We start from the raw sequence: 16771 nt of genomic DNA on the forward strand, positions 1-16771 counted from the left end.
GAGTGGAGTAGTACAGCAGATTGTCACCCGGCCCCGTCAACCACTCCCACTGTGGGGTTGTTAATGTTAAATACTAACTACGACGCTGGCAAAGGGCCCCAATTTGGCAACCTCAACTCCCACGCGCTCTCTCGTTATTGTTTTTGGCCCACATCCTCTGTTCTTTGCTGTTTTTCCATCCTCCTCCTCCTCCTCCTCCTCCTCCTCCACCATCAGAGCCATTTCGTCAACAAAATGGCATTTCTTTTACACATATTGTTCTTAAAGCTGTCTTTTTTAAAACCCTTCATTTTAGAAATCAGCTTCGCACGATGTCTCACCCCCTTTGCTGATGTCGAGAGTCAACACGACGCAGATTCTGTCTGTAAGCAAAGAAAGGGCGTTGCGCCTTCTCGTCAAAGAAACTCAACATCCCCCCCCCCCATTGTCTCGCCTCCGCTGTCCCTATTCACCCCGACACGTTTTGATGCAGAGGGCACGAAGAAACATGGGAAGTGGGCAGCTTCAAACCAGCTGTTGGATTCACTAAGATTTAAAAAGAGCACAGCAGACAGCAGCTCCACGGGCCTCGCTGCAGCGCTGCTACCACACCACTACAATGGAAAGGTTCACACGCTGATCTAACGCTTTGTGATTTCGCTTCCAAATAGCCGGCAGGCAAACGGAATGGATAAAAAGAGAAGGGCCACGACTGCTGCTGGTGGGGCGTGTGCTCCCCACAGCATGTTGGCATGCGGCCTGCCGTCAGAAGAAGCCGTAAAAACAAAAAAAGAAGTAGAACTTGATTTTTCATCCAAAGTTACTGGTTCCACTGGTCTTCCCACACACACACACACACACGGTACTCACATCCGAGGTTGCTGTTGTTGGATGGTACCACCAGCAGCTCAGCCTGGGAATTCTTGATAATGTCACGCCAATGGATGGTGTCCGCATGGCACAGGAATTTGTTCTGGTCAACATAAACACCCCCATTCAGTATCTCTGCACAGAGAGAAAGAAAGAGATACATGGAGAGGAATGAGCACATAGGCATGGATATATAGCACATGTACAAGACGGCAGAAAATCAATACTTCAAGGTGAACTCCCGTCGCTCCTTTGTCTCAAAGTACTGCGCTGCATTAAGTGTTCCCTGAAGTCCATCTGAGCATGAAGATAAATGTTATTGACAAATGCAACACGGTAATTCAATGCCGTGTCCACAGACAATGATGTTCCATGAAGAACTACTGCACAACAAAAAATAATGAAATAAAAAGAGACATGGATCTCACTACATAAACAAAACAGACTCGCTTACCAAAAGAGCTCCAACTGTACGCCGGTGTAAACTCTTAATTATGAATTGGGTATTGTAAGAATTGAATTGAGCTCGATAGTTAATGAGTTTGAATGTCACTTGTTGCGTTAATTAAGTAGTACACTGGAGCGGACACACAGCTTTACATACATCCTCGTTGAGGATGAAATAAGCGTTTCTTAAATGAAGTCTGGTGTGAAGTTTCTCTCGTGCGTAAAGAACAAAAAAAAGAAAAAAGCATTTTGGAACATGTTCAATTTCTGATTGTTGCATCATTATCTTCAAGGGCTCGCTCGCTCTCTCTCTCTCTCTCCTCACAACAGGCCTCATCCTCAATTGGACTCGGAGAAGATCTCTTGACCTACTCCGCACGCCAAAGACAAAGGCAGGATTATCATCCTGCATCTGCTTTAATAGCAAAAATATGTTTCTATTCAAGGACCAGTGCCCTTAACAGATGCCTGCGCGGGGAGTACGATAGGTAATTCTAATCCCTCTCCCTGTTACTAATCCAGGATTTGGACACAGAATGAAATGATGCTGCAGTAATCCCCCCCTCCCAAGCCGTGACCCCTGGCAGAAGGGAAACAACTGCCCCATCAGGCTCTCTCTGGGACACCAGCTGTATTTATTAACCGAGATGAGGGATTTAGATACAATCACCTTGCATCCCCTTCTCATTGAATGTGAAGTAGTGCAAGATTCCATGAAAGTACTTGTCACAATAGATTAAATTTCCTCAAAAAAAAAAGAAATAAAAAAAAGTAACAATGTGGTTTAAATCGGGTCTGGATTAGGCGACGGTAAAGAAGGATATTATCTCCACAGGCAGATTATTAACAGCGTATGAGTTATGCGGGCGAATGCGCGGCAGAGAAGCGCACGCGGGAAGCTAATCATTGCCATCCGACACCCTGATTAAAGAAGTGGGCCTTGGTAGAGACGGGGACATTTATTCAAAGCCCTCTTAGAGGTGACACGGCGCTCCGTCTGCCTGCTGAATGGCCTACAGCCGCGCGGCTTCATGTAATCATGTTCCCGTCACAATGGACGATTTATCAGGGGGTGTTTTACATTCATGGAGGGCGGGAGGGGAAAAAAAAGAGACAGGCCGCGCTTTAGTCAAATAACGTGGACCGCACTGTCAGCATGCTTTGATGCCATTTTGAAATACTGAAGAAATAAGCGTTACGCAAGCGACATCCTGGACTGGACAGATTTCTGACAGTATGAAGAGCAATTTACTGAACAAGCATGTTATGATCTGCAGGAGATGTGACCGTATGTGTGTTTCCTGGCGAGACTCTGCAGACAAAACTGGTTTTTTTCCATGCACTGGTTCATTTTGACAGTTTGGGCGATTTCACTTCCATACCAACACGTCTTCTTTCAGACTAGAGGAAAGAAAACATCCAAAACACACATTTATGTATTTATTCGTCAAATGAGTTTGTTCTCAGACTCTGACCCAGAAATCTTCCCTTCATACACCAAACTTTCCTCTCTGTATTCGGAGGGTTTCTACAGAAGGGGTTTGTTCAAACACGGTGGAATTGATTTTTGTTATGGCTGTTGACAGTATTTTCTGAATAACGGGGTTGATAAAAAGAGATATCGATAATTCCCTCCGCAAAAACCTTTGACTCTAATGCATCAACGAGATGAAAACAAGACTTTTGAAGCTGGCGTTACACAATGCACTGAACACTCGACGATGGATAACACGGGGCTGGACCAATTGTTTTTCCTTTTCTCAAAATTTGAGACGAAACTTTTGAGAGCGACAAAAATGAGACGGCAGACATTTTTCCGAACTTTTTTGAAGTAATAATTTCTGCATTTGAAGATTTGACAGAGAAAATCAATTTTGCTATTTTATTGGGAGCCATCTTTCTGTACAACCCGCCCAGCACTGTCCCAAATGCTCTTTTAAGTGCTTGTGTCCAGATCCCGTCTGCTCGCTGAGAGACAAATTGCCACCTCTGCTGTCCGTCCGGGCCGCTAAGTCTTCCAGCGGGATGACGAGCCAGTCGGCCTATCGGGTGGTCGTTCATTAACGCGGCAACAGTCCTGCGCCACCGCCCACCCCCTCCCCTCTGTACCTCCACCTCCACCTCCACGCTTCGATCTTTCCATCAGGTCGGGAGATCTACAGCCGAACGTACATCCCCCCCCCCCCCGCCGCCCAATCCCCTCCCCCTCCACACGGCTGTGAGTTACGAGGTAGTCATAAAAGCCATTGTCCTGCATCAGAGCAACGGTGGGAGAGAGGAGGTGGAGGGGTGAGATGTAGAGAGGGCAGTAGGGGGAGGGAGGGAGGGGGCAGAGATATGAGGAGAACACGAGGGAGAGAGAGGTTATTGCTAAGGTTAAATCAATTAAATACAATTTAAAATATTCAAAGTAATAACTTCCAAATCTTTTACATAAATAGACTTTTACTGGCGCTGCTCTGTGAGGCGAAGGACATGTGCGAGTCATTTGTTCATGAATGCTATTTCGAGTTGCAGCTCTAAAGACACGGCTTCTGATCAGCCTTGCTTTTCTTAATATTCTTTACTCTGTTATTTGTATTGCTTTATCTGTACCATAAATGCTGCTGCAGCGGAAAAAAAAGTCCCCTAATAAAGTAACTATCTATCCCTCTATCTTAACAGGAAGTGATCTATTCACTGTATTTGTACATGGATTCTGAGGCGTTCCTGAGGGCCTCTTACCAGTTGGACGATACCGGAAAAACTTCTAGAAGCAGGCGTCCAAGAGGCAGATCAGATGCATGAACCGCATCAGAGTTTCGCCCTTATAAGACCAAAGATAACGTATGTGCTTCAAGTCATTCTACATTTTCTACTTTAACTTTCAAGAGACTTGTTGGAAACTTACCACAGATCTCATCACAGTGCCTAGCTCCTCATTGCTTCTTTCAATCCCTGCACTATTGATGCCAAGTATGCTTTCATGAACTCGACAGCCTCTAAAGCGGGCTGATATCACACAAAAAGAAAGCCCTCGTCTTCCCTTTTGATAGTCAGTTCAGCCGGCGACACAGTTCCCAGCGACGCCGGTTTGTGCGTGGCATGCGGCCGCTGAGGGCTCCACCATATGCTCAGGTCATGTTAGGTTCAAGACTGGTTTCTGGTGGAGCGATTTGCTACATCTCTCTTGGCAGTGACACAAAGTGTCTCGCTGTGACGGAGAGAGGAAAAAACCCAGCCAAAGTTAAAGTGTCATGTCAAATCAGAGATTAGGTTTGACGCTGTGCAGCGAGACACGAGGTGATCAGCGGAGGAGAAGATGATGAGATGTTTATCAAATCAAACTGAATATATTTATGAATGACTGTGTCTGTCCTCCACGTCATCAATTATGACTTGCTGCAACACCCCGCCTAAAGGGTGCTGCATGTTATTTGGCGGTGTGAAACATCAAAAGGGTTGTTGCAATGATGCAACAAGGCTTTATTGCCAAAAAAAAAGAATCAATGTCAACCATTTAAAACCAAACTGAAACTGAGAAATGAAACCCAGATACTCACATCAGGCTGCTTCTCCTCATAACAAACAGCAAGTCACATGTTAACCTTTCCAGCCACGTCTAAACGGGAATGTACCATTTGCTTAAGTAAGAAGAGGGGTTCGTTAAACAATGCCAAGCATGCAAAGACCACACAATACCAAGTAATGTTGAATACAAAGTAGATATGCCATATGAGGGTTAACATACTGGTACCCTTGACATCTAAAAGGTATAATGAACACATGAGCAATTCAACTCGACTGTACATCGTGACCATTCTCCCCTTCCTGCAGCGACTTGACAAGAGCCCAATTGCTTGGAATCTGCAAGTTACTCACCTGTTTTCAATGTCGTTAAACGAGCAGATGGACGGTACAGTCAGTACGAACTGACTGTATTTTCCCAGACCTTGATTTGACATACTGTTTACCATTCAAATCAATAAATATCACCAGATATATCTCCAGCCCCAGTAATTCTGAGGGTTTGCCAATTATAGCTTGTGTGTTGCCATTAAGGTTGATACATTAACCAATTAAAGGGCAGAAGAATTGGTGTGAAATGAACGACGCACCGCTTGAGAAAACCTGATTGTGATGCGGAACAGAGTGAGAACGTAACCTCTTCACACCCCTTGTGTTTCCGTTCATATTTCACCTTTTTGCACTGAGCTGTGACTTTAAATCGGAAGGGCTTTCTTCCGACATCACTGACATAAGAAGCACCAAAGAGTGAGGAGTGCAAAGAGAGTCAGAGTGCTCTGATAATACTCCTGTGGCACTTGAATGACTCTGTGGAGCTATAAAAAAAAAAGTAACAAAGGCCACCAATCTGGGCAGGAGTGTTTTTCAAAAGCTCGAGGGTCGGAGCTGCAATGTGGCATGAGATTCCTTGGTAGTATTTATTTGCATTGTGTGCATCACACGCCCTCGAAACAGAGAACAGGCCAATCAGGTCGCAGATTGTTAAGGAAGTAAAAATGATCCCTGTGCCAGGTTGTCTTTGCAAAGCCAATTAAGTTAATTTTACTGTCGTTCAGCAGAGCGAGGAGCCCCTAGTTTGGAGTAGTTTCCAGGCAATGATGGCCCCCGCACCAATCAGTGGCCATAGCTCTATGGGGAGCCCGCTGATGAGCTTTCATCAGTGCTGCTCGCCACTTGTCCCACATCTCTTTCTCTCCCTAATCATGCTGATGAATAAGGCCGTAATGGTGATCCGTCCTCGCCTGATGAGTCCATGCGCTCCCCGTTATTGTCACGTATATATCGGCACGACTCAAGCGTCCACTCTGCTCTTTTTCATTGGGATCATCTTCTCCATCCTTGTCGTCCCCCTGCCCCACACCCACATCCCCGAACCCAGCCACCCCAAGCAGTGTGCTTCCTCACTCCGCTGATGGGCCGACTTGCTGAGCACGGGGAACAGGGAAATCGAGATGATCATTCTTTCTCTCCACAGTCGGATGCCCCTCTTTTTCTTGAGCCACACACACTTACAAAACCATACCAGCTAAGGAAAAGCCCTTAGATGCCCATTGCACATGTAGTCATCTAAAATGAAAAGACATGAAGAACACCTCCAGTCCAACAGCAACAAAGCCTCTCAGAGCTCGGCTGCATCGGGTCGACAAAGCCTCGCATTTGTAGGCAGAGCATGAGAGCTAAGCCGAGGCTTTGCCTTTTAAATGCCAATTAATCTCTCAGTACTTGGGAGAGAGCACCAACGGTTGCCCCCTCCCATTTTTTGTCATTAAAAAAAGAAATTAAAAAAAAAAAAAACCCAAAAAAATAAAAACAAAGTAAGATGAATTTTCTTCATAGAAATTCCAGCAAGAATCCATTGTAGCGCCACAAATGAGAAGTCATTTAAAAAGGTCATGTTCTTCTTTACACGTGTAATTTATGCCATGAATAGATTTTAAAAGATGTTGGCTTTATTTGAGACGAGCTAGCATTAGAGACATGCCTTTGCCTCTGTTGTCGTTGCTCTACATTGCATCATATTTGTTTTCTGATCCGCGACCATTTGAATGAGCAAATTCTGCTCTTAACACAAACTCAACCGCTCCACCATAAATGCAGGACAATGTGCACGTGTGTGAAATAAATCAAATCTTTTTCTCGTCCGTCCTGTTTCCGTCGGCGCTGAGCTTGCCGTCAATAAATCTCCTAACCTCCTGCTCACGTGTTTCACATTAAAAAAGACTTTCAGCGGCTCAGAGGCATGAAGCTCTTTCTGGTGTCCTTTTCAATGTAAATACAGAACAGCACCTCCCCACACACACACACACACTGCGATATCTGTACTCCATTTAATTATGTGCAATCTTTTGGCCATCGAAGACCTTCGTTGGGAATAGGCATAATGAAAGACTTGCATACGTTCCAGTAATCAGCCCCATTGTACAACATCTTTGTCACATGTTCTTATACACTTAAAGGTATGTTTAGTCTTCCAGTGCTCAGCAAAGCCTCTCAGCAAGGTCGAGGGTTGGAAATAGTCGCTCTTAATATTCACAGGAAGTGTTGAGTGTGAGTTGACACAAAATATTGGCAAATTTGAACCAAAAATAATGAATTAAAACATGAAAATGGCATTTTCTTTTGTTAAAAAGGCAAACTCAGAGCAACTGAGCGATGGGTACGGAATACGGTGTTACACTGAAGGAATGAATGCTGAGGAAATGTAGATTGAATCGAATTTACCATATCAGCCGAGTCATTTCACCCCCCCCCCCCCCAACACGTATGTCTTTTTACGCGGCCTTAATTGGGGACCCAGCATTGTTTGAAGAGCTTTTACTTGAGAATGTACAGGATGTGTGTAAGCCCTTTTTGCATGCATCAGCTCCCGGCGCTCCGCATAGCCCGTGACACAGCGCAGACAGCTGGCATGACAGAAGGTGCTGAACTGGAGGGGGGGGGGGATGATACAAATTGCCTTCATTTTCTTAGAGTGCAACCTCTTCAGGGAACACCGATGAAACAAATCGCATGAGAGCCAATGAAGTGAAGTCGGAGAGAGAAAGAGATTGTGTTGAAGTTCTTTATGTCCCGAGTAACATTTTCAATTTCCCTCCCCAGATAATAATGTCTCTCGGAAAACAGTCTGTAGAAAATACAAAGAAGGATGGACGTAAAAACAAAAAGAGGCTAAATAAAGATCACAAAAAACGTCGGCAAAGAAAGAGAGCGGCGATGGGATCAGTCGAAGCGTTCAGTTCCCCCATACTCTTGTAAAAAAAAAAGTCTCTTTCATCTTATGGCTGGAATGCCCACAATGCACCTGTCGTGAATGAACAACACTTCAGCAGGAAGAGAACAAATCGAGCGCAATTCCTGGGTGAGGACGTTTTTTTGTTAATTGGTGCTTTGGGTGCGTTAGGATCTGCGTGCTTGTGTGCCAAAAATCGAAAGCCGTAATTTAAATGAAGTTTCTCTCCTCGGCCAATTGACAGTAAGACTGAGAAACCCTGCGATTTGAGGTACGACTTGAGTGGAAAACAAGCAGTCGGTCTCTCAGGAAACCCACTGTGTGTAATTGTGAAGCATTCCACTGTACAGTGCCTCCAAGCATGTTTACTCTAAAGAGCGGGGAGAAAGAAAAAAACAAAACCACAGAGGCTGCTGAGAAAGTAGCTGCTTAAGTGAAAACGACTTCTCAAATCCCATGAATAAACTGTTCAGTCTCCAGACTGCAAACAAGCCGCTGGTAGATAAATGGCTGCAGATCGCCAAGATAATAGAGACAGAAAATGGCGACTAGTTTGCCTCGAGGCAGGGAAAAAGCAAAGAATCAGCAGAGGGGCTTTGGTTCGGTACACGGCGCGAGTGACCAAAATTAAATGAACTTTCTCAGAGTGCAAAGTGGGTAGCGTGTCTATAAAGACCTGTATTATTCACACACCTAAAAAGCTGTCGAACGGGTGTGCCGCGCTTTAGAAATGGCACAATTCTTGCAAGTCAAATCCACCGTGGCTCGGGGGCCCTCCGACTTGAGGAGAACTTATATCTGATCTTCACAGCAAAGCGGAGGTGGGTCTCCAGAGTCCCGTTTCCCCACTTCTCCATTATTAGCTCTGCCAGCCAAAGAGATATTGTGCTCAGTGACAAATGGGAGAGGAGTGCGAGGGCGCAGACAGTGCGGGGGAGGTCCCCCTCCATCTTCACCGCTGCTTCTCCAACCCCCCCCCCCCTCCCCCAACACTCCACACCCCCTCTCTCGCGATGCGGAGCGATGCCGCCATGTCCTCCCCGATAACCATAATTGTGTTTTAAAGCCCCTGATTAAATTTCCCAGTCTCGAATGATATTGTTTTGCGATGAATCCTTTTGAAAAATGCTTCGCGTTAGGAGATTATGGAGGCTGTGTAGGTGCCGGAGGAGGCAGCCGAAAGGTGGAGGCGGAGATGACATTCATTTTTTCCCTTCTTTTTTTTCTAAAAGATTCAATGGATGCTAAATGGATCCCTGCCATCACTCTTTTCCTCCACCCGTCTGTCACCATCCCTCCCCGTCTGACAAACACACATAGACATAAACACTCCCTTTGCTCCATTTCCTTCTCTTCCCAACAAACACCCACAGCTTACACGGCCATCATGAGGAGCAGAAGTTTGGCTCGGATGTTTTTTAAAAAGTGTCAAAGTCTAAACTTTTGCATGTCTCTTACTCTACCATCATAACGGAAGTCTCCCATCTGAGTGTCACGGTTTTTTTTCTTCCATTTTTTAGAGGTGACACAAAATGCAATCAGGGCGAATGAGAAGCCAGCAAATTCAATAATGGAGGCAAATGAAAATGGAAGTGCAGACTCTTAAGGCGGGATGGGCTCACAGCCCTAATAAGCGCTCTTCTGTCACCGCTTCCCCCTGCATCTAAATGAACCAGAGGTCCTCCAATCAGCGCGGGCAAACAAAAGAGCCAGCCAAAGAGACGAGGGCGCCGCTGAATGCTGAGCAGGGTAACGAGCTGCCGCGGGCGTGTTGGTGGGGAGATTTGTGCGAGAAGTACAATCAAATGTTTCTTTACAAGCGCTTTCATTTCCACTTTTTAAACGTTGGGCCAAAAACCACACAAATCTAAAAGAAAAAGTACTTTTACCGGTCATGTGTTTTTGAAGTTTCATGCTGAGCTTTTAATAGGTCTCAGCGACCCAGAGGTCAAATAAATTGCCAGGTACAGCCTCAAAGTACAAACAACTGCGGAATTGCTGTCCCATGTTGCTTTGGCTGCAGCAGCGGCGACAGGTTGTTTTACAGTGGAGTTACCCTGACGGTCTGCTCTGTTATTGTCCAGGAAAATAGTGTTTTGGTACAAATGCCCAAGCGAAAGAACGTCAAACTCAAAAAATGGTAGAAGGCGCGATGGATGGATCAGAGGGGAGCCATCAGGGCAGTTAAACTGCTGAGGAACTGAGCGCGTAACTTGAAATGTGGGCTGTGATGTCATGTAAATGTCCAGGAATGGTGCGGGTGTGCGGTTGCAGCGAGCACAAGCATACACGCACAAACACGGCGTGCATTTTGCAATTCAAATTCGACTCATTACACATTTCCATGGAGCAAAATGCTTCAGAAGTGTTGAAAACAGAGCAAAGCCCTCTACATTCAAATTGACACCTACAATGGGCTAAATGGGCAATTTGTCACTTTCTGGCACAGAGCTGCAGCACTCATCCCTTCAGTTGGGTAATTTGGGACACACCGACACGGACACACACACACACACACCAGCAAATCAACTATGACCAGCAAATTGCCTCCATCTGGATATACAGTGTATTTAGCGTGCGGTCTGGTGAGCCAGTCCAGCTCCACTCCTCCCCGTTGCCGATGCTCGACTCTCTAATGGATTTGCAGGTTTTTACATTGATGGTATATTCAGTTTATTTCCTTATATATTCATATAAATGATATATTTGATAATGCGTTGCATTTGTCCCCTTTAAGGCCATTTAGGCTGAGACTTTTTATTCCGAAATTTGCTTTTCAGGCAGAACTTCTGCTTCCTCTGCTACATCCTGACCTCCTATCCTCCATCATAAACCTTATGATGGAGGATTCCATTAGACATCCTTCCAGACATGCCTTAGCCACTAATGGGGACAAACCCGAAGCCCCCAGGGTCTTCTCGTCAAAGGATAACGGCAGCGCGGCACTGACAGCACTACACTGATGTAACGTAGCACGGGCATGACAATGACTTCCGGGTGGAAGAGTGTAAAATAAAGAAAAGAAAAGGGAAATAAAGAGATGAGAAAATAAAGCGTGGAGTCAGACATGGCAGCCCACCGTGCGTCTGCATGTCAATGCATGTCACCTTTCTTTAACGAGACGCGCCTCGCTGCGTTTTCCCGTCTGTGTCTTTCAGAGGAAGCCGAGCAACAACAGGTACAGCAGCTTATTTTCTTTGCCTTTGCAACTGGGAGTACCTAGACATGTGCAACAAAGACATAATGGCTTAACATGAAAGTTCATCTTTGGGTTGCATTACATTACTTTCTTAGTTATTTTTGTTTTTTTCAAAAAGGAATGCTGGTGCTTTGGTGTTTCCCGCACTACAGAATAAAAAGGGGGTGAAGATGAGAGAAACAAAACAAAACAAAAAAAGCGAAACTTTATTTCACAAGCAGACTGAGGGGCTCGCTCGCCTCGCACATCCACGACTGCAGCACTTTCTGGAGTAGAAGAGCAGCGTTTGAAGCTGGGAGATATGTTTTAATCATTTGGCGCCTTAATGATGACAGTGAATTCATTATTAATGGGCCCCATGCCTCTCCTCTCCCTCGTCCACATAACAGTCCAGAGCGAGAGTGGGTATGAGCATTAGCCGCCTTTACTCTATTTGATCTTTCTGTAATTACGCCACTTTTTGGAGCTCAGACCACAAGCTTTATGTTCGATAAAGAGGCTCTGGAAGTATTTTTTTCTGCTATACAAATTCCACACACAATTACCATGATTACTTTTTAGCCCCGTCTCTTTTTTACAAGGAGGGAATCTGGAATTCTTCTTTGTTTTTGAATTTTTTTAAATTCAAAACACTTACTTTAGACAATTGGTGGGGATATATAAAACCATGTTGTATGTATGTCCATCTTAATAACTTCATGCCTAGATATCAGTGTGATCTACTCATGAAACATGAAGAAAAACCTCCATTTGTTTCATTGATATCGCTGAGCATCGCAACTGTGAGCCGGTAAATCAATAGTCATGCTCCGAAAATGAGAATGCACATGGGATTAATTATAATGAAGTCCTTTAATCAATTTGTCTCAGCAGCAACTGCTGCTGGTAATTTGGCCTAAATGCATTCAAAATACTCGCAAAAAATCCAGCAATTAGATCGGGGGATGTTTGGGGTCGCTGCCAGGTTGTGAAACCACGGCAGTGTCGCTACAGTCCCAGTGAGCATTAAGGAAAGCAAAACAGGTGAGAGAGAGAGGCCGAGGGGTGATCGGAGAAAAAAATGGGGATGGCAGAGTGGATTTGCGTTCTGCGCACGAGCGTGAGGGTGGGGGTGGTTGGGGGGCACTGCTGCCAGATGGGAAGTTGTAGTCAGAGCTCTCTTTGGGGCCCGCTGAGCCATTTGGCCCCCATCCAAATGGGCAATTTCACAGGGTAGGGAAAAACAAACAAAAAAAAAAAAAAAGCTCACAAACAAAGCAAAAGTTAAGCTAAGAAATAGGGTGAAACTGGATGTGAACACCATTTCATACACGCCACCTCATCAGCGCTGAGAGCCTCGTGGTTCGTGGTTGGTGTTATCGCCACTGCAGCGCAGCATGGGATAATTAGCACTGCAGAGCCCATGTGTTGTGTGTGTGTGTGTGTGTGTTAGGTTATTAAGGCTTACAAAAAGCTGCAGGGGCATCAGAGGGGGGAGGCCGAACAAGTTGATATCAGGGGAATTTCTTGAACAGATTACTATACATCCCATACTATGCTAGACTGCACAGCGGTGTGCATTCTGACTCCACAGCCAAATTTAATTCAATGCATTCGGCGGACTCCCACTGTGGAGTGAATCCACGGAGGGATGAGGCAGCGGGGAAGCTGTGAGCCTATTTAAAAGAGAGAATTCACGATATTTTCTTGTGCAGAGTGCAGGGAAGAGGAACAGCGCTGATCAATATGCACGGTTGCTGGCTTAATTACAGCGTCGGGGTACACTGGTGCTATGGACGAAAGCCTGGCGATGTGAGGCACCCATCCTGAGGATGTGCTCCAACAGGAGATGTGTGGCCAGACAAGCAGGGGGGCCGCGGAGAGTCGCGGCGGTGAAGCGCAAGTGAATTCAGCCAATCACGATCAAAACGGCCTCCAAAAGGCTTCAGGAAAATCAGAGACATTCAGAGATGTAGATTACACGTTGTGGACATTAATGATGCAAGGAATACCAAGATGCCTCACTTATATTCCCCCCCCGCACCTTTCTAGGTGCATACATAAAGAATAATCTTTTCGCAACATTCACAGAATGACGAAGTGCGTCAATGCCTCATTCCCGGAAGCTCTCGAAGGACACTGATCATGCAACATTTGAACCCAAGAGAAAACAAAACACCTTGGAGCACAGATGAGCACAGTCAAGCAAGAAAGGGTTGCACCAAAAACATGGAAACACATCAAGCACGCGAACAACCTCATAAGACATCCATGGAAGAAGGGGAAAAAGAAAGTCGGACAGGAATAAAGATCCTCTTGGGCCTCCCTTACTTTGTAGGAGTAGACCAAGTGGAAGGCGCCCTCCTGCTTTACCAGCTTAGGGTGTCAGCATGCCCTTAAAACTCCCAGGAGTCCTTTATCGGCGTGTTCAGACTCCATAAAACGCTGCTTATTACACTAAATCTGTCATGTGCTTTAGTATGGATCGCAGTTTGATCCCCCGCCATCAATCAGAAAAACACTCCGGCAAAGTTAATGGCGTCAGAGCCCGGGATGAATCTCTGCCGTCCGACTTTCTTAACACTGATGGTTTTAACTCATTGCCGCGTGGACGCCCCAAGATTTTATATGCGCTTGATTCTCTCCCCCCCCCCCCAAAAAATGTACAAAGGGTGGTCAAGGACTGCAAGACACACGACTTTTGTTTTACAGTGAAATTCATTTGGTTCCTCTGTGAAACATTTGACACAAAATTGGCCGCAGGAGGAGGGCAGGATGGATGTAGGATGGATTGCAATGCCCACCGGAGAGCGGTGTAAAGCGGGCAGATCGATGCCAGAGAAGACGCCTCGGGCATAAATACAACAAAGGGGGGGGGAGGCAGCCGAGGCGTTCTGGTGCCTTGGCAGTTTAGGACACATGCAGTCCCACGCGGTGGGTCCACGGCGGGATTGAGCCCGGTTTGTTACCTTTTCCTTGTCTCATCCTGTGACAGTCTCCTCTGCAAAATCAGAACAAATTATAAAAGGTGCTACATGGAGCAGTTTTCACCTCACTAAACAATCACAAGCGAACAAATTACTTCCGGCACCTTGGTATGAGCAAATTGTCAGGAGGATTGGCAGCTTCTCGAGCATTCGTCTGTGTTCTTTGGCTGTGCTTTTACGCGTTGGACATGATTTTTTTTTTTTTCCCCATTGGCCATTTTGTGAGATGCTCTAAAAGATTAAGCTCCATTCGTGCTGGAAGAACAGAGCCCTGTTCTTCCAGCACGAATAAATCCAGCACGTGTCCCTCCAAAATCCGACAAAAGGCTGTGGACAAGTAATGAACAAACATGTCCAATGTGGGAAGTAATGAGAGGAGTAGAGGGATATGGCATGAAAACGAGGTGATTGAGACAACACGCTTTCTTATCCTCCACATCCAAAAGCTCTTCCTAGACTCTCTCTCTCTCAGTGATGTTCAAACATTCATACATCCCTTCAAGTGCTGACACCGTCTCATACAGCCTTGGACACGTCAACTTTTCATATCACAGCTTCTTCCCTGCCACTCCAAGACAGCATGGCATCAAATAAAACCGTGTGAGAAAAAGAGTGACCCTGACCGAGCGCCACTGCTTCTCCTCAAGATTGCATGTGACAGTTGTCCCTCAGCCAGAGCTCCTCTTACGACAGGCTTGTGTTTTTCTCCCGGAGCGATGGTAATGCTGCCGCCCAGACGGGGACCCAAAAAAAAAGGCAACACCTGACTCCTGACGGGTAGGAGGAGTGAGCCTGTTAAGCGTTTGAATCTGTGAGAATTACATGTAGGATTTATCCAGTTATCTCGAGATAGCAGAGCGAGGAGATAGGATTCAGCAGGAAGACAGTGAAGCAGTGCACTCGAAAGGAAGATTTGAAAGCCTGCAACAGATGATAGTGTGTGCTGCTGTTATTCTGACAGGAGCCGGAAGGTTACTCCACCACTGGGTAACGGCAAAAATGCCAAAGGTCCACTGATGCAGAGGCCACGACTCAGAGGTCTGATACCAAGATAAAGTTAACGCAGACAAAAGCCCCCCTTTACAAATGTAACCCACTTCAGCTTATTCCCTCTCCCATGATAAGCTGTTACATAAAACACAGCACAGCCACTTTCAAAATCTTACTCCATGAAGAAAGATTATTTGGTGAGTGTGTAAACAAAAATGTAATTAATGGGGAAAACAGGCCTCTTTTTCATTTGATCTCTCTATATAGCAACACAGACTATTCATTTGCCGGAGTAGCGGATACGTGGCTTCAAAAAGTTGAGTTCCAATTTTGTGACTTAATTAAAAAGGCTCTATTAACGCTGTACATGTGGGTGTGAAAACAAGTCAAACACAAGCATTTTTCGGGAAGGAAATGGCAATGCTTTTTTTTTTGCAGGGTGCTGAAGAAATGGATCTCGAATTCACAAAAAGACACGACTGAAATGAAACATTGCTGCATTTTCCCCTCATAATTAACACAAACACTATTGCGACTATCACTCTAACCTGTGAGGTTGCGCAGGCCCAGCTGCCTCAGGCCGTAGTACCCGTCCCGCCTGTAGTTGAGGAAGATGGCCAGGGAGTAGCGACCCTCGTACAGCTTGGTGCCGCGGACGATCCGCAGGTTCTCCAGCGGCAGGTAGTCGAACTGGTTGAGAGCCACCAACACGTAGCCGGTCACTTCTCTGATTGACTGCATGACAAAAAAAACACAGCAGAACATATTGAATCTGTAAAGTGAGGCTCAGATTCCTGATGTTGAGGCAAGTAAATATTATAAACAATGGGAAAAAAGATGTAGAAAGCAACGCCCCTTCAATTAATGTCCGCCTTTGTGTTAACCGTCAGTCTTTACCAGTTACTTGCTAAAACCACAATCATTCCATACTTTGACCACTCTACTGTTGTTGCAAAGGGATAATTATGGAGCAACCCAAACGTAAGCCGTGGTTTTGCAGAACAGTCGAACATGGACCTTATTGTCTGGTAATAAAATAAACAAAACAAACCAAAACACTTTGTGGGAAATGATGATGTAACTTCAGTCTGGCATCTAAATAGTGGGTTTGAACGAAACTGAATACTTTATCCACCACCACCTCCAACTCTTCCTTTTTCAATGACAAACCGCCTGTTTTCTTTTGGTCGGTGATTCATTCCTCTCAGCTTCTGTGCATGGAGCATGTTATTTGCATTTTTTTAAATGTCAAGCTCATGAAAGATTTGGACATGGAGCCCAAAGTGGTTCAAATGTCAATCGCAGACTGATTGCACTCCTCTGATTACGTTCTCTCGGCTGTTTGTTTTTTAAGGCTCGAGAGGTCCGTGATACGAGCAAATATGACATTTGTAGAGCCAATAAGCAATCCCACCTTTCAGAACAATATTTTTAAATCCAAATGAAGTACATTCGTGTTTGATTTTATGCCCTGTAGGTGTTAAAGGGAAACTCTCAGTCAGGTGTGAATGGATTCCTCAGAGATCTAAAACTAAGAGAAGAAAGATAATTTGGCGGAAGTTCAAGCTTAAAGGGCTTGGCTGA

At 45.4% G+C, this 16771-nt stretch overlaps 1 protein-coding gene across 1 annotated transcript in view; it reads right to left on the bottom strand.

Moving 5' to 3' along the window:
* Window positions 1-16771, bottom strand: part of LOC306797144 (receptor tyrosine-protein kinase erbB-4-like) — a 92861-nt gene that overhangs the window by 59434 nt on the left and 16656 nt on the right. The window contains exons 2-3 of the mRNA XM_079296343.1: window positions 15736-15922; window positions 850-984 (exon numbers count right to left, since the gene is read on the bottom strand). Coding sequence (XP_079152469.1) covers window positions 850-984; window positions 15736-15922 — 322 coding nt within the window. The remainder of the gene's footprint in view (window positions 1-849; window positions 985-15735; window positions 15923-16771) is intronic.

The sequence above is a fragment of the Melanostigma gelatinosum genome, assembly GCF_949748355.1.
Source record: "Melanostigma gelatinosum genome assembly, chromosome: 24".
Taxonomy (NCBI): Eukaryota; Metazoa; Chordata; class Actinopteri; order Perciformes; family Zoarcidae; genus Melanostigma; species Melanostigma gelatinosum.